Raw genomic sequence first — 25,135 nt, forward strand, 5'->3', positions numbered from 1 at the left:
AGTAGAAAGGGGAACTGGGGGAGGGAGTTAAAAGAAGTGCCAGACTGAGTGTGGGAGTAGGTAAAGGGGAAGAGCTTATGGGACTGGAAACAGAGAAGAGGAAGGAGGGGAGGGAGGGAGGGAGATATGGTGGGCAGTGATCTGGAGAGAAGTTGGATGTGGGGTGGGGTGGAGTGAAGGAAGGGGAAAGATACTTGAAGAGAAAGGGAGAGATTGTGAACCTGGGGAGGGAGGGAAAGATAGGGGGAGGCTAGTTGGGAAGAGAAAGGGAGAGATGGTGGACCTGGGGATAGAAAGAAGGGAGAGAGGGAGAAATGTTAGGTCTGGGGATGGAAGGGAGAAAGAGATGCAACATCTCTCTTTCCCTTCAACCCATTATCGAGCATTAAGGGGGAAGGGAAGAACACAACAATAGAAAAGAGAGGGAGCAAAATGTTGGACAATGGGGAAGGAGTAAGAGAGTTGAACCCATGGGAAAGGGGAAAAAAATCAATATGTTGGACACAGGCATAGTGAGGGGAAAAATGAACAACAAACACTGGAAAGAGAATTAGTAAAAGATAGACAAAAAGCAGAAAGAGAAACTGGACCAAGATGATGAAAATACAAAATGTCCAGACAACAAGGTAGAAAAAAGTGTTCTATTTTATTTATTTTAAAAAAATATTTATCAATTTTCAAAATTTAACAAGCATTTTGAACATCTTGTACAGTAAAGATTACATAAATAAAATAAACTTTCTAAAAGAAGTCTATTGTTACATCTAACATAATAATCTCTAGCCAACATTCCATGATCCAAGATTTTCAATGAGTGGATAATACAATTTAATCAATAGGGAAAAAGAATAAAATAAATAAGGCTAGCTAATCATTATACAGGGAGTCAAATTAAATAATTGTTGTTCCTTCTTTCTCCAGGTGCTTCAAGGTTAAGAATTTGGTAAGGTGTGATGGATCAAAATATATATATTTATTAACTCCATATCTAATTATACACTTACAAGGAAAACGAAGATAGAAAATCCCCCCAATTGAGATTACAGCAGTTTTTAGCAATAGAAACTGGCATCTTCGGGACTGGGTCATTTTACACACATCTGGGAAAATCTGTATTTTTCTATCAAGGAACTCTTTATTCCTATTCTTAAAAAACAATTTTAACAACCAGTTTTTATCTAAGGTAAGAGCTACCGTTACCAAGAGAGTTGCGGACTTAGCTTGTTCTATTATTGAGGTCTCCAACAATGCTGTAACAGTTAATTGTTGAACCTGGTCAGACTCTTGTTAAGAACATAAGAAGTTGCCTCCGCTGGGTCAGATCAGATGTTCATCATGCCCAGCAGTCTGCTCCCGCGGCGGCCCATCAGGTCCATGACCTGAAAGGTGATCCTTGTCTAAAACCCTTTATTCCCCTTTATGCTTCTATCTAATCCCATCTCTACCTCTATCTGTATCCCTCAATCCCAGCATCCTTCAGGAATTTATCCAATCCTTCTTTAAAACCCTGTAGTGTACTCTGTCCTATCACAACCTCCGGAAGCGCATTCCAGGTGCCCACCACCCTCTGAGTGAAAAAGAACTTCCTAGCATTGGTTCTAAACCTGTCCCCTTTCAGTTTCTCCGAGTGCCCCCTTGTTCTTGTGGTTCCCAATAGGCTGAAGAATCTGTCCCTCTCTACCTTCTCTATGCCTTTCATGATCTTGAAAGTCTCTATCATGTCTCCTCTGAGTCTCCGCTTTTCCAGGGAGAAGAGCCCCAGCCTTTCTAACCTGTCTGCGTATGAAAGGTTTTCCATATCTTTTATCAGTTTCGTCGCTGTTCTCTGAACCCTTTCAAGTATCACCATGTCCTTCTTGAGGTACACAGTACTCCAGATGCGGGCGCACCATCACACGATACAGCGGCATGATGACTTCCTTCGTCCTTGTTGTAATACCCTTCTTAATAATACCCAACATTCTTTTTGCTTTCTTTGAAGCCTCTGCGCATTGTGCCGTTGACTTCATTGTTGTATCCACCAGCACACCCAAGTCTTTTTCAAGGTTACTTTCCCCTAGTACTAATCCCCCCATTTTATAGCTGAACATCAGGTTCTTTTTCCCTATATGCATGACCTTGCATTTCTCTACATTGAAGTTTATCTGCCATTTATTTGCCCACTCCTCCAGTTTGTTCATGTCCCTTTGTAGGTCTTCACATTCCTCTGCGGTTCTAACCCTGCAATTTCTTAAGGACATTAATTTTACTAGGCAAATACTTGAGCAAATAGGGGGATCGACTCCTCAGAGATCCCCATAGTTTCAAGTAGAAACTTTTCCAACATTTCTCATGGTGTCACAGAGAAAACTCGGGGAAAATTCAAAAAGCGCAAATTATTTGTACGAACATTATTTTCTAACATTTCTAATTTCCTCCTTAAATTAGTATTGCCTTTTATCAAGGTATCTTGTACATGTTTTATGCTAATTACTTCCTTCTGTGTTTTATCAATGTCCACTCTGTCTAAATTCAAATCTTGTTTAAGGTCTTTAATTTCTTGGTTTTGTTCACTTATGGCCTCTTTTACAAAGCCACGCAGCAACAGCCCCGAAGCCCTTTAAATCTTTATGGGCTTCGGGGCCATTAGCGCAGTGCAGCCACTAGCGCAGTTTTGTAAAAGAGGCTGTTAATTTCTTTTCAACATTTTTTATCTGTGGTGTTAAAGAGTTCCCCAGTTTGATAGCCAGGTCCCAAAGACTATCCATAGTCACTTCGGGAGGTTTATATCACTGAAAAAGCATTTTCATGATTTATGTTGGAAAGCTCACCTCCCAACTTTCATCTTGTTGCTGCCCTTGCTCCTCCTGACCCTGAGATATTCCGGCTGCAGGTATAGGATCCATCCTAGGACTTGACCAGTCCTCAGAAGAGTCTTCTGCCAAGCTCCCAAAAGCGTCATGGTCCGGGGAGAACACCTCTTGGGACCAGCTCCCTCGCCATAGCCAGCTGGCTCTCTGCGAATGCAGGGGAGTTTCTCTAACTTCGGGACTTAGAGTGACTTCCGGCCCAAAGACGTCAGTCGCGGCTCCACTCTGTGTCTCTGCGTCTGGCGGGCTGTAACCCGAAGGAATCGTCTCCCATTGGAGGAGGCTGAGAAACCGCCCTATGGTTGCAGATGGGAGAGTTTGCAGAGCGCCACAAGGCTCCTGCGGTGCTTATCCCCCCTTCTCTTCGGCATAACCGAGGAAAAATTAGCGGTAAGACCGCCAAAATAGAAGCAAATAACTCTTGCAGCAAGCTTCCCAGCATGTCCTTCTAAAGATCAGCTAACCGTGACCATCTTGGATCAAAAGTGTTTTATTTTGAATGTATAGTATTAACTGGAATATGTTATCTTTGGGATATGTGCATCAGAAATATTTTTTTATTGTAGTCAGTGGCATAGCCATGCAACTGATTTGTGGGGAGAGGCTGGAGCCCAAAATAGGTGGATGGGCACCAAATTTTTTCCCCGCTTATATGCAAAATATAAATACTTGAGCTGGTGGAGATCCACAAGCCCTGGCAACTGAAGAGCTCTTCCTCCAGTCTGACAACAAGAAGTCTCCAAACTTTGCAGCTAGTGGCAGTATCCTCAAGCTGCTAATTTTTTCATGCATGCATGAGATCCAAGCGGACACTAAGGGGTCAATATTCAGAGCAATTTAACTGGCCAGAAATAGCTCTTGATGGTTAAATCACCTGTGTAGGGGTAACTACTAGTTTTCAGTGGCACTTAACCAGTTAGCACCGCTGAAAATAACTGATTCATGATGAACTCAAAACTGGATATTTTGGGGGCATTTGGTGGGACAGAGATAGCATTTGGCCAGTTATTTGCTGATATTCAAAATGTAACTGGCCAGGCCAACCACATAAATAGGACCACAAAAAATGGAAACCTATCTTTATGCGGTAACCCATAGCCAACTACGAAGGCCGCCGAAAAGTTCTCAGCCCAATCAGAGCTCAAAGTTGTGGCAGTCTCCATTGAGAGCTATACACTTAGTCTAGCAATTATCTATGTTTTTGTTCTGTATATTTTCAGACAGAATGAAAAAAGTGTTAAATCAGTAGACAATGTATAGCCCTCAATGGAGACTGTCCCAACTTTGTTGGTTGAGCTGAGAACTTTTCAGCGGCTCCTCGTAAGTGCTGGCTATCTGTTAGCTGGCTCCGCAAACCCAAAAATTCAATGCCGGTGCCCAGGCAGACTATTGAATTTCCTGGTTTAACACCAGTGGTGGTCAGCATAACACCAGGCCCTAAGTTTAAAGATAAAATCAGTTACATACACAACTGACAGTATTTAGGTGAAAACATGTATACCAGTCTTTGATAGGGCACAAATGCTTGTGCCTACAGATTTTCACTCAAATACCAACTTACGCTATAACCGCTTCAGCGCCCAACTTTACCATTCTAGAATACTGGCTTAGAGCTCAATTTATTTGTGCCTAGCTTTGTACCCTTTCTTGAATCTACCCCTGTTCGATTAAGTGCCCCCGAATATCATGTCAGGACCTAGTCAGCAGATGTTAACCACTCCTGGAGCTGCTTCTGCCCAGTTAACTCTTGCTGAATATCCACCTCTGAATTCTTACATTCTCAGAATACGTAGGACTCACAGGAGAGAAAATGTTCTCTGACCATACCAGTACTGTATGTTCAACTCATAGCAGGGTTCTCAGGGAAAAGAACAGAAATTAAAGCTGCTTCATCTGCCCCCACAATCATAATCAAAAATACCAGAAAAGATTATATGGAACACAGCAAGCAGCTAGAATGTTTCCTCTTTATTGCAAACATAATTCTTAAAAGATTTCATCAGTGCTGGGTAATATATATAAGCCGAAAAGATATATCCGGTGGACTCCTGAAAAACTGTTACTAATTGTGTCTGGAATAAAAGATATAAATTCTTGCTGAATGTAAGATTTTCTTCCCTGCTATTCCATGTTCTATTTTGTAGATAATAAATATCTCAGAATAACATTCTATAACAAATGTAGCAGTGTTAGAAACGTGATAGCAAATAAAGGCCAAATTGCCCATCTAGTCTGCTCATACACAGTAACACCGTCAGCAGAAAATAAGTTGATTTTTTTTCTTCTATCAGTTAATTATTTATGGCATTGGCAAAACCAGTTGCATCAGTTGGCCATCTGGGAAGCTAGAGATGCTGGAAGGATGAGGAAGTGAAAGATGTTGTTTATGCAAATATGGGATCCATATTTGCAAGCCTTATTTCCTAAAGGTCGTAGTGTGGTTTTAAGATGGGTGTCCTAATTGAGATTGAGGAGGGGTACAGAGTACCATTGGAAGGGGAAGGGAAGGGAGGGTTTGGGGAGGGAAGGTACAGGGTATTAAATAGATTCAAACATGTAGTCCTACTGAGGTTTGATGGGGGATGAAGGAGAGTACCTTTGAATGGGGAAGGGAAGGGAGGGTTTGGGGAGGGAAGGTAGAGGGTATTAAATGATTTAAAACATGTAGTCATACATAGATTGAGTGGGGTTTGTAACAAGGCAATTGCAGCTCCCTCAAACCATTTCCCTTGACCCTGAAGAAAGGTTTCTTTTTTGAAACATGCATGTCGGGAGAGGTGAAGACATCACAGGCTCACTATAAACTAAGTGATGGTCTGTTATTGAAAAAATGATAGGTTTTATATATATAAAAAAATACATCACAAAAAAAATGGCACTTAGATAAATAGGAGAGTGATTCATTGAATTAATAAAGGTTGGACTGACGAAGCATTAAGCAACTGGTTATATACCCGATTGATGCCTGAAGGTCCATACATAAGATAGATGCACCCCCAAGGGTAGATGCATTCAATACTTGCTTGTCCTTTAAGTTAGTTGTATTAGACAAACCAGTATATGACTTGTCAGACTGAACAACAGTGGCTTGTTGATTACTTTTCATTATTATACTAAGCACCTTAGTGTTGTATGTAATATTGACCACATCAATATGTTCATCATATTATTATATTTGATGCATCATCATTGTTATACAAGTTTTAATGTTGTATTTGTTGTTGTTTGCATCAATAAAAATTGTTTGAACTTATTAGTGAAGCACAGCTTAAGGCTCAAGTTTCCAATATACATTGAAGGTTTTTTGCCAGTGAGGTTATCGCTTGACCACCTTTTGCAAACCACTTCGGTGGAGGTGGGAGGGCCTGTTCTGAGGCTTTTTCCTTCATTTTTAATTGGTGTGTAGCCTACGCTGTCCTTACACTTTACTTTAGGACATTGCAGCAATCTTTATTGAAAGGGTTTATTATCTTATGCATTTTTTTTTCATGATATCTGAGTCATTTGTGGACATATGCTAGGTATGTCACTGCACGTGCCTATCCCACACCTTCTTTAATTCACAGCCTTTGTCTCCACCACTTCTTCCAGGAGAATGTTCCATGCATCTACCACTCTTTCTGTAAAAAAGTATGTCCTTAGATTACTCCTGAGCCTATCACCGCTTAACTTCATCCTATGCCCTCTCATTGCAGAGATTCATTTCAAATGAAAGAGACTTGTCTCGTGCACATTTACACCACGTAGGTATTTAAATATGTCTCAATCATATCCCCCCTCTCATGCCTTTCCTCTAGTCTAAAGTATACATATTGAGATCTTTAAGTCTGTCCCCATATGCCTTATGACGTAGACCACGTACCATTTTAATAGCCTTCCTCTAGACCAACTCCATCCTGTTTATATCTTTTTGAAAATGCGGTCTCCAGAATTGTACACAATATTCTAAATGAGGTCTCACCAGAGTCTTATACAGGGGCATCAACACCTCCTTTTTCCTACTGGCCATACCTCTTCCTATGCACCTTCTAGCTTTCATGGTCACCTTTTCAACCTGTTTGGCCACCATAAGATCATTACATACAATCACACCCAAGTCCCGCTCTTCTGTCGTGCACATAAGTTCTTCACCCTCTAAACTGTACCGTTCCTTCAGGTTTTTGCAGCCTTGCATTTCATAGCACTAAATTTTAGCTGTCAAATTTCAGACCATTCTTCAAGCTTCGCTAAGACTTTCTTTACTCTATTGCAGATTTTGGTATCATCCGCAAAAAGGCAAATCTTACTTTCAGCAATATCGCTTATAAAAATATTAAAAAGAACAGTCCCAAGAACAGAGCCGTGAGGCATACCACATCCCTTTCCTCAGAGCGGTCTCCATTAACCACTACCCTCTGTCGTCTTCCACTCAACGAGTTCTTGACCCAGACCCATCCCGACGGCACTCAGTTTATTTATTAGACAACTGTGTGGAACACTGTCAGAGGCTTTGCTAAAATCTAAATACACCATATCTAGTGCACTCCCTCTACCCAATTCTCTGGTCACTCAGTCAAAGAAATTGATCAGATTTGTCTGACAAGACCAATCTCTAGTGAATCCGTGTTGCCTCTGGTCCTGTAATCCACCAGATTCCAGAAACTTCACAATTCTCTATTTTAAAAGTGTTTCCATTAATTTGTTTACCACAGAAGACAGACTTACTGGCTTGTAATTCCCTACTTCTTCCTTACTTCCACTTTTGTGTAGAGAGACCACATCTGTCCTTCTCTAGTCCTCCAGTACCAGTCCCAACGAAAAGCATTGAAAAGGTCAGTCAGCGGAGCCACCAGATCTTCCCTAAGCTCCTTCAGCCCCCTCGGATGTACACCATCTAGCCCCATTGCTTTGTCTACCTTTAATTTAGCTAGCTCCTCATGAATATAACCCTCTGAAAATTGATCAGGGTCTTCCATTCCTCCATCCCTATTCACATTTGTCTTCTGTGGTCCTGCTCCCAGTGCTTCAGCCGTGAACACAGAACAGAAATATTTGTTAAGCAATTTAGCTTTTTCTTTATCAGCTTCTACATATTCCTCCCCTTCACTTTTCAGTCTTACAATGCCACTTTTGCACTTCATCTTATCACTGATATATCTAAAATATGTCTTGTCTCCCCATTTTACCATGTCAGCTATTTTTTCTTCCATTTGTATCTTTGCTTTCATGACTACTCAACCAGTCTTTCTTAACTTTTCCAGATATTTTTGCCTGTCTTCCTCTGTCTATGATCTTTTGTAGTTTATGAAAGCTAATCTCTTATTCCTTATTTTCTCAGCTACTATTTTTGAAAACCAAAGCAGCCTTCTTTTTCTCTTACTTTTACTTACTTGCCTCACAAAAGGTTTGTTGCCCTTACAATAAGTGCTTTCAGTTTTACCCACTCCATTTCTACTCCTTTCAGTCATTCCCATCCAGGCAGCAATTCCTTGATGTAATCCCCCATCGGAACAAAGTTACTTTTTTTTAAGTCTGGAATCTTTGCTTTTGAATGAGCCTTCTCTATACTCATCTTAATATTAAACTGTAGATGCAAGTTGATCACCCACTGTAACATCAGAAACACTTTCCCCATTTGTAATCACTTTGGCTGGGATTCACTAGCCTGCCCAATCGGGCCCGATCCGGGCAGGTCCAATGAATTCAGGAATGAAAAATATGCAGATGGGGGCGATCGGAGGAATGCCCCCATCTGCCTGCATGGATCGCTCTATAGCAATCCCCGCGCATGCGCAGACCATCTGTAGATGGTCTGCGCATGCCTGTCTGAGACGCAACCTTTTTTTTTTTTTACTTCAAAACTTTTTTGGGTTAGTTTTTAGCCCTGCGAGCTCATAGTTTTAACCCACTTTAAACCTGCGGTTTAAAACCACGGGCTTGCTGGGCGGGGAAGGGCAGGAGAGCTTCGGGGAAGGGCAGGAGAATGGCGATGCGGCAGGAGAGCTTCAGAGAAGGGCAGGAGAACGGCGATGCGGCAGGAGAGATTCGGGGAAGATTGAGGCAGAGCAGGGCAGCATTCGGGGCGAGCAGGCAGGAGAGATTGCAGGGCAGAGAGCAGGGCATCCAGTCAGAAAGACGTTTTCAACTGGTCCCCAGCAGTCGCTTCTTCAGGTGATCGGCCAGCCCAGTCAGATCGGAAATTTGGTGTTGTGAATCACGTCCCAGTCTACTTTGCATGCGTTTCACCTCATTTGCATGCACAGATTCGAAGTGGATCGCAGGAGAGGTAAGTGAATCAGGCCGGATGGAAATTTGGTAGTAAAGAGGTCGCAAACCGATTGGTACACGATCAGTTTGCTTTGTGAATCTAGCCCTATGTCCAGTATGACCCCATCCCGCATGGGTTCTCCTTGTAGAGAATCCAGGATCTGTTCCTTTCACGTGAATGGATTTGACCAAGTCATGAAGGCCCTGATTCTGGAAGCGGTGCCAAAATATAGGCAATGGTAGAAGCCCTACCGCTGCCTAACCTAATTGGTTTAATTGCTTTTAAGCAATGCGGTAATTGACCACATCATTTAAAAACAATTAAAATCGCATTTAAAAAAAAAAGATAGGTACCTGCTGGCAGCTACATTTTCGGCATCAGAATCTCATCTATAGAGGCGCCTACCGGCGACTAAGGTCGACGGAGGCGTGGTTAAGGCCAGAAATTACCTTAGACACGATTCATGCGCCAGAAATGTAGACCTTCAAAACCCTGGCCTACATTTCTGGTGACTATGTTGGACATGGCCGTGATTCTGCAACCAGCGCTGGTGCTTGATTGACATGCGACTGGTGTGTACTGCTATTATTCTTAGGGTAATGCTATATCCCACTTTCCCTTCCCCTCACCAGCTCTCTGACTGGGAAAATTAATAGCATACACAGATGATTGAAAGCATAATATGGGTTTATTCATACAATTTTATAATAATGAAATCATGCAGTAAGGAATCAATAATTTGTTATCATATATTGCATCATCACTCCGGTATCGGGGGACCAGCGAAACATCGGAGGCAGCGCATTCATCTCATATCAGCATCACACGGCTCTTCAGCAGTGGAGAAGTCCCGATTCCACTGAGTTCTGCCTGTCTTTTTATGCTCAAATTATGGTCAGAATCCGGTTTATGTATGTGTTTATGCACATCCTGCTTCCCCCCCTTCTCTCGATTAAGTCATCCATATCCTGTTTTGACTAAATCTGGCTCGCCAGGTGCAAGTTATCTTTCTGAACTCTAGTTCCCCTTTTAAAAAAAGAAAGTTGTTATTTGGTATTATTTTAGTAGCAGATGGTTTATTAAACAGTCATTGTTACTAAAAACAACTCTCATATCATATCCAGGTATATCCCATACGTATCACATTCGGTCCTTAACAATGAGTGTTGTATGTAACCATCATCACTTTTTGTTGTTTACAACAAATGCCATATGCCACATAACAATTCCAGATAGATAAAATTATTACCAGAATAACAACTATTAACAGAGGATGGATGATCCAATCCAGAGTCGTTTTGGCTGAAGGTGAGTATCCTAAAAATATATCCCACCAATGATGTGAAGTAGCATCAGCTATTCCTGACCCTATTGTCACTATCGAGTCTGCTGCAATAGTGGTGGTAAGCTGATGAGCCATAATACTTTGATTTAGGTATCGGATGGCACTCTGTATTTTGGTTGATTGAGTTAATATTTGCTTAAATCTGGTCAAATTTAAATCCCAATTTGGAACATCCCATTTAGTGCTATTCCAAATGATAGCCACATTCTTATCCACATCGGAAGTTAATATGAATGTGTCATTTTCCCAGTGTAATACTGAAATGTTATGAATACATCCCGAAAAAGGCACTGCCATTCCTGGTATCACTGGTTGATCAGTTACTACACATACCACTTGTGGTGCTATTTCGACCATATACCTATAAGTTATTGGCATAATAGTCCATTCACATTTGTTTACAGTATTTTGCAATAAACATGGTTCATATACAGCAGATTGTAATTTACAAACTTTTCCACTTAAAGTGTTATCACAAAAAGTTAAATCATGGGTACGATTATACATATCTATCACCTGTCCATAAAAGGTGGGGGTCCAAAAGTGTTGATTAGGAGCCGACCCAATTAGTAAAGGCATCACTATGTATTTACACATTATACTCTGTTTGGTTACATTGTAAATGGTAAAATATCCCTGACATAGGGTTTCCTCACACCTTATCCCCGAACTAGGTATTTGTAGCCAATGGCCTGCACGGATTATATCAGAAAAGACGGTCCTCCACACTTGTTCATTTGCTGTCAAAAGTTGTGTTTGAAAGACATTTTTCTGTTGTTGCTGCTGTAATGTTTGCAAAGAACATATAGTCCAATTGATTATGTGAGTAATATTAGTATTTACAAGGAAGGTTAGAGAATTACTAGCATTAAAAAGATCTAACATATCGTTATCCACGCCAGCCGCTAGTGTCATTGGGTACCAAATAGTAGGCATCCAATTAGCTTGTATAGTTAAAGCATCATTAATTTTACTTCCAGCGTTATGCAGCCTATTTGCTAAAGATTCTATATCATAACTGTTTATTGTCCCGGTAATAGTTCCAAATCCTCCCAAAATAGTATCATACCAGGCTCTCCTATATCTACATCGACTAGAGGGAGGAAAGGTAATTTTAAATTGTACACGTGTTTGTTCCGCACGCTGACCCACCATTTCACATGTTGACGGTAATTGTTTAACCTGCCCTGGATCAATTTTTGCAGAATCTATATTTACAAAGATAATAAAATCTGCCCATGTAGTACGATTCTTAATAAGAGATGCATTAGTACATACAAAATATTTGGGGTCTTCTAATGTCAGATGCAACACAGTTCCATTCCAGGTGCTACAATTTTGTATTGCCTGCCATTTCTGTTTCGTATTTAATTCTGGGAACACAGTCTTTAAGTTGACACATGGGCAGTGACATCCTGTTGTCGTCTGCTGGTAGCATTTCTCCATCCCCATTGAAATCGAGCATTGTCATCCAAAACCAGACGCCTAGCCGGAGTCCATCCCTCTACGTGACCCAAAGATACGATACCAAGGACTGTGAATACGCATAGGACGATTAGGGTTTCCTGTAAAATTAAACACAGTATTACTCCCGTAGGTAACATTTCTCCTGTGGGACATATTCCCATCTTTCTACCCCGGGCCTCATTATCAATAGCGTACGGTCTTGTCCCACTGCTATCACCTCAGCAGGAGAAGGGGGACCATTTCGGTTGCTAATCCATATTTTGGCCCCAACATTTACAGTATTTATGGATCCAAACCCTTTTGCCCCCCTAACCGTCAATTCTGTAGGGGCTGTGGTTTCTCTCACCGGAGCTATATATATAGGAATTAGCAACAGTTGTGCAATTCTTTCTCCCTGTGCTATTATTACCTCCTCCGCACCTAAGTTAATTAGTATTACCCTAACCTCCCCTTGATAGTCAGCATCAATCACCCCTCCCAAGACAGTTATTCCTTTTGAGGCATAACTGGATCTGGTTGCCAATTGCCCATAATGTTCTTTCGGAATTTTTCTCTGTGTTCTCCACAGCTCTAGTGGTGGAATGTGGTACTGCGGGTCAGTGTAAATCCTGGAAGGAAAGCACATGGTCATTAACAAAAAGAACAAAGAAAAGAAACACATGAAACATTTTCCCCTCTGTTAAACATGACTAGTTCTTGTATCGCAGAGTCACAGTCTCTGTGTTGAATTGTTGAAAAGATTCAAAAAATGGTTTTTTTTTTCCTGAAACACAAAACACACAGATTAAATAGACTTATTTCAGGGTCCTGTGGTACCAAATATGGCCACAGGAAAATTTAAACAGGCAGACACATTCTCTACATGGTAAAATTAGACTGTCTTTTTCCTAACATCAGGGAATTATTCTCAATCCATATTCTTTATTAGGTTCCTATCCTGAAGAGCTTACTTGTAAAAAGTAAGCAAAATTTCAATTCCGAATTCATCCACTTACATAAAAGTTTATTATAATTATTCTTTTCCGGTAACAAGGTTAACAAGCCTTTTGTTTCACATTTATTTTAATTGTATAGGTACTTAACCTCTACTTTTGTTAATCTTTTTATTTTAAACTTCCCAATTTAATTTTAAAATGCATTTAAATTTAATTACTCCCTAATCATACATTTCGGGCAATGCACACTTTTAAACCATGCAGGGGCACAAAAATTCATATTCAAAACTAATTTGAACCCTGAGATACAAAGGCAAGGAAACTTTTTTCCTTAACATATTTCACAAACCTTTCTCCCACATTCCAATTCCAATATAACAATTCAGTGTTAAAACCCATCTAGCTGTTCAAACTTCTTTTATCCATTCACTTATGGCAAAATCCACCTCATTTAATATCACATCCTGATTCCTTCTGACCCTGCATTACCTTTCTTTCAACGTTCTGATAACCTTTTTTAAAATATAAAGAAACAAGGGAAAAATTCAGGCTACATTAACATATTTGGTTTTTTTTTTCTTGTTCTCGTACAGAACTTTCAGACAAACAGCTCCTAAACTACCAAAATACCTTAATTATTCTTAACAGCACAGATCTACACTGCAGAAACTCTTTTGAACTTAAATCAACATACGCAAACTTTCTTTGTTTCTTGAACATCAAAAACAACAAGAACTTTTCCCCACGGCTGATCGGAACTCCAAACAGCATACATTTCCCTGTGTATGCTCGTAAAGTTTTCATTCTAAAAATCTAAAAATCCTCCTGCTGCTAACAAGGTAATTGCAAGTTACTACATTTGAAATCCCTCTGCTAGCTAATATTTACAACAGCATAAATCGATACCTGTGTTTGACAAATATCTCAGCAGTTCAGACAAAGAAAATCTCCATACTGTCTCTTTCCTCTTGTAATGGGCTGCATTCTTTTTATTACAGATGGCGGGTCTATTTCAGGGTCCGGACAGTGGGGTCCCCCGGGGCAATCATCCCAATCCCTTCTAATCCTCCCTTTCCTTTTTTTATACTTATTTTGTGCCACTTTTACAGCTGCTCTTTCTGCTACATCCTGATAATGTTCCAGTTTATCCTTTAATAATTTACTATTACATTCCAGCACCAGACACCGTCCCTCTAATTCTAACCTACTCTGTTCTACTCTCCCTTTCTCATAAAGTGCCGTCTGCAACCGCTTGTGCACCCCACGGTATGCAGAGGCCAACACCCAACTCCTTCGAGCCAGGGTAACTGCTTCACCTGTTTTCACAGGGATTGTTTCAAGTACTTGTACAACATTCTTTGGTTCACATTCCCTTAACTCCTTATTCCATGATTCCACCAATCCATGATTGGCCATTTCTGCCGCTATTATTTCATACGGGTCCCCGGTCCAGCCAGGTATCCCTGCAGGTTCTTTTTTAGATTTCTCCTTACGCCGGAACATTGTTCAGTCTTATTTAGGGAGATCCTGCCGACTACGCCAATTAATGTACTGCTATTATTCTTAGGGTAATGCTATATCCCACTTTCCCTTCCCCTCACCAGCTCTCTGACTGGGAAAATTAATAGCATACACAGATGACTGAAAGCATAATATGGGTTTATTCATACAATTTTATAATAATGAAATCATGCAGTAAGGAATCAATAATTTGTTACCATATATTGCATCATCACTCCGGTATCGGGGGACCAGCGAAACATCGGAGGCAGCGCATTCATCTCATATCAGCATCACACGGCTCTTCAGCAGTGGAGAAGTCCCGATTCCACTGAGTTCTGCCTGTCTTTTTATGCTCAAATTATGGTCAGAATCCGGTTTATGTATGTGTTTATGCACATCCTGCTTCCCCCCCTTCTCTCGATTAAGTCATCCATATCCTGTTTTGACTAAATCTGGCTCGCCAGGTGCAAGTTATCTTTCTGAACTCTAGTTCCCCTTTTAAAAAAAGAAAGTTGTTATTTGGTATTATTTTAGTAGCAGATGGTTTATTAAACAGTCATTGTTACTAAAAACAACTCTCATATCATATCCAGGTATATCCCATACGTATCACACTGGTGCCAGTTTTGCAGGTACTGGCCGATACCGGCACTGGTTGCAGAATCTGGCCCGAGATGCCTAATTCACCAGTGAGATCTCTATATTCACATAAGGGGTCAGTTACTAACAGTTGATATATGCTAATAGCATAAGTGTAAAAGAAAATTAATACTGGTTAACCATTTGTAAATGAGTGACATAGTGAGGCCTGACAGTAGCAGATTGCTGGCATAATGGAATAAGGTGAAGGGGATGTTCTTTAGAGATGTGTAGAAGTAAATTCTGTATAGGTCACCAAAAGTTGGCAGTATTCTATAATGGTAGAGTTTTGTGCCAGATCTTTGTTAGAATACTAATGTAAGTCCTCAGCTACACACCAGACTTTAGGTGTGGCCACTTATGCTATGTCTATGGCTGGGGTGAATGGTGACGCCTAAAACAGTCGAGTGCACCAATGCAACTGTTCTATAAAGTGTGCACAAGAGTCAGACCACCCCTGACATGCCCATGTATGCTAATGCCCTCTTTGCAGATGTATGCAAGAGAAGTTAGGCCAGCTGTTTATAAAATAGGGACATAAGTCTGTCACCTGCACAACTGTAATTTATCACCAATTAGTGCTTGCTAATGTCAATTATTGTCATTTATCACCAATTATTTGCAATTAATTAATTATATTTCAACATAACTGGCCTTACATTATAACTGTGCACCCAACTGCCTGCCTAATTTTGGGTTCCATTTATAGAATACAGGGGATGGAGTTTGCATTGTGCAGACATTTCTTCCTATTATTATTATTATTATTATTATCATTGCATTGTGTTGACATTTCTTCCTATTATTATCTATAGCTTGTTGGCAGTGGGAGGTGGGAACCGGCGCACAGCAAATGTAGTTGCACATGGATTCACCAACTTGTTTATCTTGGATAAGAAGGATTTGAATGAGATTCTGGTCCATTACCCAGAATCAGAGAAGCTGCTGCAGAAAAAGGCAAGGTAAGTAAAGAGAGCTTCCTGATTTGGATGTAGTTGTATAAGATACTGTCTATGTGAAGAGTCCAGTATGGTATCAGTTTTAAGCATTTTATATAAAGGAAACACAGGCACCTCTGTGAATTACGTACCCAGAACCAGCCCCAACAGTGTGCAGATTCACACACACAGACTTGCACCTGCTCTGGCTCACGTATTACAGTTGTTTGTCCTTTGCCATCCTTTTATGCTGTTCAGATTTCTATATGCATAGGAGTCTATTGTTGGGATAGGGCTTTGGTTTACTTCTTTGTATTTTCTATTATTTAATCTTGACGTATTGTAATTACCGCACTAGTTCATTTTCAGCTTTATAGGCACGTAACTTTAAACAGATAAGTTATCTTTTTAGTGTGAATTTTTAGCAATCTTAATATGGTTGTCCATAAGACTGGTAAAAATTCAACCTTATCAGAAAATGCCCCCACAAGTCTGAATATGTTCTACCTCATGTAGATAAGATATGGTTCAAATTTGAAGTAGTTTGGGACAAATTTAGAAGTCGCTAATGGTCCTACAATATCCTCATAATGCAGCTAACTGTTCACAACAATGTGGTTAAAAACTGTTACTTAATATTGGTTGGATACTACCGTGTTTCTCCGAAAATAAGACCTACCCTGAAAATAAGCCCTAGTCACCAGCAGCAGCAGCAGTGCTTCCCTCTCTCCCACCCCGACCCATCTCTCCCTACCATCCAAACTGCGAGACAGAAATAAATACCTTATAGAAACTAGCAGCATCGGCAGCAATCTAAACAGGCTGCTTCACGGCCTGGGCAGTTCCTCTGCCGCATCGCTGATGATGCGGCAAAGGAACAGCCCAGGTCGCGAAGCAGCATGTCTAGATTGCTGCTGACACTGCTAGTTTGTTATAGGGTATTAATTTTTGTCTCGCAGTTCGGATGGGAGGGAGAGATAGGTCATCAGGGGGGAGGGGGGAGGGGGGCATGGAGGAGGGGGATATAAAGATGCTACATGGGGGGATGGGAGGAAGGGAGGGATAGAAACTGCAAGGGATGGAAGGGAGGGATAGAAAGATACTGCACAAGGGGATGGATGAGAGGGGAGGAAAGATGCTGCACATGTGGGGGAGAGAAAGGAAATAGGAAGAATTGGGGTGGAGGAGAGGAAGGAAGAGATGATCATTATACATGAAAAAATAAGACATCCCTGAAAATAAGACCTAGTGCCTTTTTTGGGCCCAAAATTAATATAGGACAGTGTATTTTCGGAGAAACATGGTAAATAGCTATTCTTTGAAGCTGTTGTTATTGACAACAGTTTTATGGTTATTTGAACAATAACTTAATACTACTACTGGCACAAAGCAGAAAGTTAGTTTAGTAATAAATTCAGAATTGTATATAGTAATATCAGTAATGATTTTTGGACTCTTTCAGGAAAATGCTAAAAAAAGCTGGCAAACCTAAACAGGAGAAACCAGTAGCTAAAGTTGCTCAACACATCATTCCACCCAAAGCAGAAACTCCCAAACTCTACCAGGCTGCCCTGGAAGCCTCAGAAAAGATGGGCGTGAAAAGAACCTTTGCAAGAATTCAACGAAGAATAAAAGGGAAGAAGACAGTCCAGGTGAGGAACAATATGCAAACGGAATTCTGCTTTAATTAAAAAAAAAAAAATGTCAAGTGAACAAAAGTGATCACAGCCAGTAAGGGAGCACATTGCAACTGTGGTTTTTGTTTTCAGTTCATGAGGGCCACCAATCAGTCCAGTACTTCTAATAAATAAAAACATGATAGCAGATAAAGGCCGAATGGCCCAGACTGCCCCTCCACAGCATCCGCTATCTCTTCTTCTCCCTAAGAGATTCCACCTGCCCGAAACAGTCTTCATCGTCACCACTTCCACCGGGAGACTATTCCATGCATGTACCATGCATGAAAGAGATTTGTTTGCAAATCTCTTTCATTTATATTAGGGATATCCTGAAAAACCTGATCTGTTGGCAACCCTTGAGGTGTGAGAGCAAAGACCAAGGCATTATAGAGCTGATCTTGTTCCACAGCAGCTGTGCTTTCCATGTTCCATGTTTCAATTGCAGTGCTAATAAAAAGGTATTAAGCACCCAGAGAACCTCAAATCTTCAGCCTTGCATTCGGCTCAACCCCATCCCTTCCAGAACAACCCCATTAAAACAGACATTATGGGGTCAGTTTTCAAAGAAATTACATATTTACCAGTGCAAACATTCAGCGGCCAATATGTATATTCAATGCCTACTTTGGTGTTCGGCAGCTTAAAGCGCCTAAGTAGGCGTGATTCCGGCGCCTTTTTTTTTTTTTTTTGTACCATTTTTCAGTGTTTTAAATGGCAGTTAACTTAGGTCTCTATGGTTCGGCACCATTTATAGAAAATCCCCTAAAATGTGTTTTTCTGCTTATTTTCATTTGCCAATGAGAGGCGATATGCCATTGACATTTCCTATGCCATTTCATACAAATGCACATCCCTAGTAGTTGTAAGTGTAGTTTGTATATTTGTACTTCATGCAATTATGAAAAAATGCTTAAACTGCTTTTTAAAAAATAATGCTTGCATTGCAGCCTTCCACTTCCAGCCCAGTCCCGCCAGCATCCCCAGTGCATAAGCCTTCTGCTCCCCAGAAGAAACTGAAAGATGATGATGGTGCAGACGTCATTTCAGAGTCTTCAGATCATTCTGTTTTCATTAGCATGAGTCCCACTGCTCAAAAGGATGAGCAGGTTCTAACCGTGGAGGTCCCTGTTCGGGAAAAAGGGAAAAAGAAGGAAGAAGGGAAAAAATAGGGAGCGAGAGACGGCAGCACATCATTATAGAATAAATATTATCTCAGGATATTCCAGCTCTTTCTATTAGCATGCCTTTTACAGATGCTTTCTATCTTCAGGTTTTAGGGCCAAACTCCCTTTATGAGGACACTGTGAAAGAGCAGTAGCAGCTGGCAGGTCCATGGGTACAAGGCAATTTTTAAAGGCATTTATTTTATTTTATATAAAACTATTTATTACCTGCTTATAAACCTAGGCAGCTCACAATAAAAACATTCAGTCATCTAAATAAACGAACATAAAAATAGTCCCAGTAACCTAACATCACCCATGGCCTGTAATAATGAAACATAAACAGCATCAAGTTCATAGACCTTCTCAATTAAATGCCTGTCTGAAAAAAATAGGTTTTCTACAATTTCCTAAACTTCAATACATTACTATATAAATGTAAATTTCTCTCTCTAAATAAGTGGGGGACTGCAGGTACAGATTCACTCACAGGGACTGTACAATGATACAACGCACAGTATGTACAGGGAGTTAAAAATTAAATTCCTATGTGTAATTTCTCTTCTCTACCAGAGCCCTGGCATATTATATTTGTATCTATTTATTTCAATGTATTAAGCCTCTTTCCAAAGATACTCAATGTGGTGGTGGTGGTGGTGATAAAAGTATCTGCACTATGAAGTATTTACTTCTAGCCACTCAATTTTGGAGACCGTATCTGGCGAAGGACATGAAAAAACTTGAAGCGGTTCAGAGGAAGGTGATGAAAATGGTAGGAGGTTTATGCCAGAAAATATATGAGGAGAGACTGGAAGCCCTGAATATGTATACCCTAGAGCAGTGGCTCTCAAACTTTCTCGAGCCGGGACACACTAAAGGTAGTGGCCATGGCTTGAGGCACCCAGAAGTATACGGACGTCGCCATGATGACATCATGTGTATGCCTTACATCATCACGTCAATGTCTGCACATGTGCAGAGGCCCTCCAGATGGGCCCTGAGATGCCAGCAGGGAAGAGGGCCAGAGAGAAGGAGAGGCACTGGCACCAGCTGATTGCCTACAGCAGTGTTTCTCAGCTAATTCAAACTAAGTACCCCTTAAGTCTAACAAATATCAACTGAGTACCCCAACCACAGACCTCCCTAGGCCCACCGAAGCTCTGCCCCAGATCCCGTCCCCTTTACTAATTGTAATGCAATTTTTTCCATTCATTTTTCATATACACACAATATACACAGGATATAAATTCTCAAAACTGACACATTTCAATCACTATATTGAAAATAAAATCATTATACCTACCGGTGTTACTCTGCAGGCTGCTGTACTGTAATTAGCTTTAAAGGTGAGACCAGGAGACCAGGGGGGAAGCTGGAGAATGCTAGAGGGAAGGGGGAAGCATGCAGGACAAGCGAATCGGGCAGCGCTGGCACTGTACCGCGTAGGGAAGTCAGCTGGCAGGCGCCTCTCTCCCTCCTCAGTGTGCCGAGGCACACTAGGAATCTCAGGAGGCACACTAGTGTGCCCCAGCACACAGTTTGAGATACACTGCCCTAGAAGAAAGAAGGGGCAGGGAAGATATGATTCAGACGTTCAAATACTTGATAGGTATTAATGTAGAACAAAATCTATTCCAGAGAAATGAAAATGGTAAAAAACAGAGGGCATAATTTGAGGTTGAAGGGTGATAGATTCAAGAGTAATGTTAGAAAATTCTTCTGTATGGTGGTTGATGCGTGGAATGCACTCCCGAGAAGAAAACGGTGACAGAGTTCAAACAAGCGTGGGATGAACACAAAGGATCTTTAATCAGAAAATAATGGGTATACATTGAAGGAACTAAGGCCAATACTGGACAAGCTTGCACGGCCTGTGTCCCGTATATGGACATTCCATTGAGGACAGGCTAGGGAGGGTTTCGATGGCTGGGATGGTTAAGATGGGCTGGAGTAAGCTTTGATGGAGACTCCAGTAGATGGAACTTAAGCACACTACTGGGCAGGGCTCTGGGTTTCTGGCCATTTAAACTAAATTAATTTATGGAGCATGTATGGTTGGGCATACTGGATGGACCACTTGGGTCTTTATGTGCTGTCATTTACTATGTTACTATGAACGGAAGCCATAGGTGAGCCAGGAGAACTTCATTTAGCCAGATAATTTTGGGGGGTTGTCCTTTGAAAACTGTCCTTTAAGAAGGTTATTTTCAACTCTCCCTTCTCCCCCACTGCAGAGGGGCTAGGGTAATTTTTAAAGAGGCTTTTCCCCATCTACCTGTAGAAATGCCTTTGAATTCTGCCTGTTGAAGGCATAGATCAAAAACCCTCAGTCCCAGTGCCTGATAGCTACAAACAAGTCTGGTGTTCAAGGTAAACAAAATATGCTAATTAATCTCTTTCAAGACCAAGTACATGCAAATATGTCTGAAAATTGAGAATAAAACTGATTTATCATCATCAACAACCATGGTTGAAGAGCCTTGGAAGAGTGTAAGTCATGAGGTGCATTTTCAGTGTACACTATGCGCAGCTGAAAATAAGTGCTTAGTCTAAGTGTAAACTTAGCTCCCTAGTCTAGATGCATAGGCACTGATTGAGAGATAGGTGCCTATCACATGACACCTAGGGCTCCTTTTACTAAGCTGCGTTAGGGCTTTAACATGTGGAATAGCGCGTGCTACAATGCCGCACATGCTAGACACTAACGCCAGCATTGAGCTGGCATTAGTACTAGCTGCGTAGTGTGAGGTCTGCTGCGTGCGTTAAAAACGCTAGCGCACTTTAGTAAAAGGAGCCCCTAGTGGTGCCTAACATCAAAGTAGGCTTGTTTAGGGGTGGAAAAAGATTTACCCCCTTCTTCTACGAAACTGCGCTAGCAGTTTTTAGCACGGAGAGCCACGCTGAATGGCCCCGCGCTGCTCCCGACAGTTCCTATGAGCCTTAGGAGCAGTGCGGGCCATTCAGCGTGGCTCTCTGCACTACAAACTGCTAGCGCAGTTTAATAGAAGAGGGGGTTAGATGCCACTAAGCATAATTCTCTGTAATGTAGGCCTTTAAAACCCACAGGTGTCTAAGTTTTAAGTTAGGTGCCTATCTTTTTAAGGCACCAATTACAAAATCTGGCCCTAAATGTATAAGCAGTAAAAAAGGAATCCTCATCCGCACAGAGTCACGACTCAGTATCGCTCTCAGTGTTTAATCCACGTGTTTTCATAGCAGGACTTTTAGGGATCCCTGAGGAAGACTGCATTGTCGAAACACGGCCCGTGTTGGGTCCACACCTCTCAATGGTTTAAGTCCTAGATATATTTTATGTGGATTATCAAATTGTACACTTTTAAATAAAGCCTGTATTTTGAACATCACCATCTCCACAGTTTATGTTTTCGCTGGATCCTGCACTAAGATGCCTACTGGCTACAATTGTAGCTAACATTAGTGAACTCACTGCATATTATATGCTGTTAAAGCAAAAAAATATAGTTGTCTACATGTAAAGAAATAAACTACAGATGACAGTTGAATTGAATTTGGCTTTTCTTTCTATTTCTAAATGAGAGTCCAGACATTAATGCTGTGTTTTATATTACTTATCATTTCTATAGTGCTAGTAGATGCACGCAGCACTATATATTAAACACACAAGAGTCAGTCCCTGCTTGAAAGAGCTTACAATTCAATTAGTTTTATACGTACAAATAATATAAGTCACAGGATGTGATTAACACTTTTACTGTACAGCAGGATAACTACTTTGAATATGTATGAAATTGACTCACATACAATGGAGGTAGTGTATGCAAATTTATCTCATGCATATTCATTGTGGGTATCTTGAAAACTTGACTGACTAGGTGTGTCCCAAGGACTGGGTTGAGAACCCCTGCTTTACAGTGATTTGGAAGGCGGCTTTTCTGTTTTGGTTTGCTATTCCTTTCTACCATTAAGACATATCAATGTAGAGGCAGAGAAAAAAGGGAAAAGGATAAATTGAGAAGTTTCAAGTGATTTGATTTAATCTAGATGGTTGGATCTGTGTTTGGCAATCTGTATACTGTAATAAGAACATAAGAATTGCTATACCGGGACAGACCGAAGGTCCATCAAGACCAGTATCCTGTTTCCAACAGTGGCCAACCAAGGTCCCAAGTACCTAGCTACTACTACCGTGTTTCCCCGAAAATAAGACCTAAACTGCAAATAAGCCCTAGCATGATTTTCGGGGTAGGTCCTAATATAAGTCCTACCCAAGGCAGGATTAATTCATCGAAGGCCCCTAGGCACACAAGTACACTAGGCCCCCTGCCCCGTCCCACCCCACCATGTGCCCAGGCAGAAACAGGAAGCTGCATCCGAGGGAAGCTTTGGGCAAGCAGCACTGCTTGCACAATTACAGTTCCCATTACCTTTCTTACCCACTTTGCTTGCTTGTCTTACTTTCCATCAATGGGGGGGGCTGCGTTGCCGATTGGGGTGGGGCCCGCATTGCCGATCAGGGGGCCCGCATTGCCGATTGATGCTGGAGGACCCCATCGCCGTTAGCAAAAAAACAATGTTGATGCCCTCCTTCATCGGGGCCCCCTGACCATTTCGGGCCCTAGGCATGTGCCTACTTCGCCTATTGGTTAATCCTGCCCTGGTCTTACCCCCCAAATAAGCCCTAGTTAAGATCTTTCCTCCCATCCCTTTGTGCACCAGAACACCACCAACCCTTCCACTGTGTTATACCTATTCCCAGGGCCAGATTAATGAATAGGCCCAGTAGGCACATGCCTAGAGCCCGAAATTGTGAGGGGGGCCCGCTGAAGGAGGACGACTCACCTTGCCATTTTTTTTAAACAGCAATGGCCCCCTCCCAGCATCAACGATAACAGCCCCCCCCCCCAATCGACAGCAACACGGCCGGCTCATACAGGAAGGTCCCGCAATGACTGCGTTTAAACTGGTGGCTAGGAGAGTTCAAGTCTCTAACTTGTACCTGCTTTAATTTGAGTAAAGTAATCATCTGTGACTGCCTCTATGAATGGACGGGGGGGGGAGGGGGAGGAGTGGTATCAAGCCAATTTAATAAAATAACCTTTTTTCCTAACAAGACCACCCACCTCAAAAACTGGTGCAAGCCTCTCAGAGTGGGAGACTGCAAACTGTACATATCAAACTTAATGAGAGAGTCTAACTTCACTCCACAGGTCCAGAGGGAAGAAATGGAAAAAAGGAGTTTTCTCCTTAAGACTTGTATGAGGGAACAAGACCAGACCATATATCCTAACAAGGCAGGTGAATGTTGACACTTAGGACAAGCTCCTGTCTGGGAGAGACCCTTGTGCTGAGCCCTCTGAGGAGAAATAAAAAACCTTAATGCAAATGTATAATGTTGCTCCCAATATAAGTTATTATCCATCATAGAATGAAAGTCCAGGACATATTTTCTATAATCCATTGCAGAAAGTTGGATGGCTAAGTCCTCATTCCAAGTCAATGTATATTTATTATAATTGAGTTACATAGAAACATAGAAAAGATGGCAGAAAAGGGCTATAGCCCACCAAGTCTGCCCATTCCAAATTCCCGCCCTTCTGATTTTACTCCCTTAGAGATCCCTTAGAGTTCTGTAGTAGTGTCCTGCAAATATCTATGGTGAAATCGAAAAGGAACTTTAAGTTGAGCTCCCAAGGTATAAAAGGAATCCAGCTCCTCTTGGACATCCTAATCTAATCTAATCTAATCCTTAGGTTTGTATACCACATCATCTCCACGTTCGTAGAGCTCGACGCGGTTTACAGTAGGAGAAATAGGAAGGAACTACAACAGAGGGTTAGAGGTAGAAGTGTGAAGAAAATTTAGAGGACTTGGGATGCCAAGATATAAGAGTTTCCTTGATTCCTAAGTTGGAGGGAGACTTACATTTTTTGAGAAAAGCCAGGTTTTCAGATGTTTGCGGAAAACTTGGAGAGAGCTCAAATTCCGAAGAGGGGAGGTAAGGTTGTTCCAGAGCTCAGTGATTTTGAAGTGGAGAGAGGTCCCTAGCTTTCCTGTGTGGGAAATCCTCCCAATGAAGACTCTAAATAATAATGCTAAAGTTGGAGGTAGGAAAAAAATGTCTTTAGAGGGCAAAGAATGTTCTTGTAAATCTTCAAAAGACTTCAAATGTCTCTCATTATTGAGCACCTGAGACAAATAAAAAGATGCCCTTAGTCAAGGTTACCAGACATCCGGGAAAGCCCTACATGTCCTCTTTTTAGAGGACTGTCCAGACACCTGGAAGGATTTCCAAAACCCGGCAGTTTGTCCAGGTTTTGGAAGTCCTGAGCTTGGAGGCCACGTCTGGAAGCCTTTACGCATGCGCGGCCGTCACCATGATGACATCATA

At 41.4% G+C, this 25,135-nt stretch overlaps 1 protein-coding gene across 2 annotated transcripts in view; it reads left to right on the top strand.

Moving 5' to 3' along the window:
- LOC117360085 (cyclic nucleotide-gated cation channel beta-1-like) overlaps nt 1-19,575 on the top strand; it is a 125,808-nt gene extending 106,233 nt beyond the window's left edge. For both annotated transcript variants that reach the window (XM_033943729.1, XM_033943730.1), the window contains 3 exons: nt 15,801-15,947; nt 17,386-17,575; nt 18,550-19,575. In XM_033943729.1, the coding sequence (XP_033799620.1) occupies nt 15,801-15,947; nt 17,386-17,575; nt 18,550-18,771 (559 nt within the window). In that variant the 3' untranslated portion in view covers nt 18,772-19,575. The remainder of the gene's footprint in view (nt 1-15,800; nt 15,948-17,385; nt 17,576-18,549) is intronic.
- Nucleotides 19,576-25,135: the final 5,560 nt, after the last annotated feature.

This window comes from Geotrypetes seraphini, chromosome 4 (genome assembly GCF_902459505.1).
Source record: "Geotrypetes seraphini chromosome 4, aGeoSer1.1, whole genome shotgun sequence".
In the NCBI taxonomy this organism is placed as follows: domain Eukaryota; kingdom Metazoa; phylum Chordata; class Amphibia; order Gymnophiona; family Dermophiidae; genus Geotrypetes; species Geotrypetes seraphini.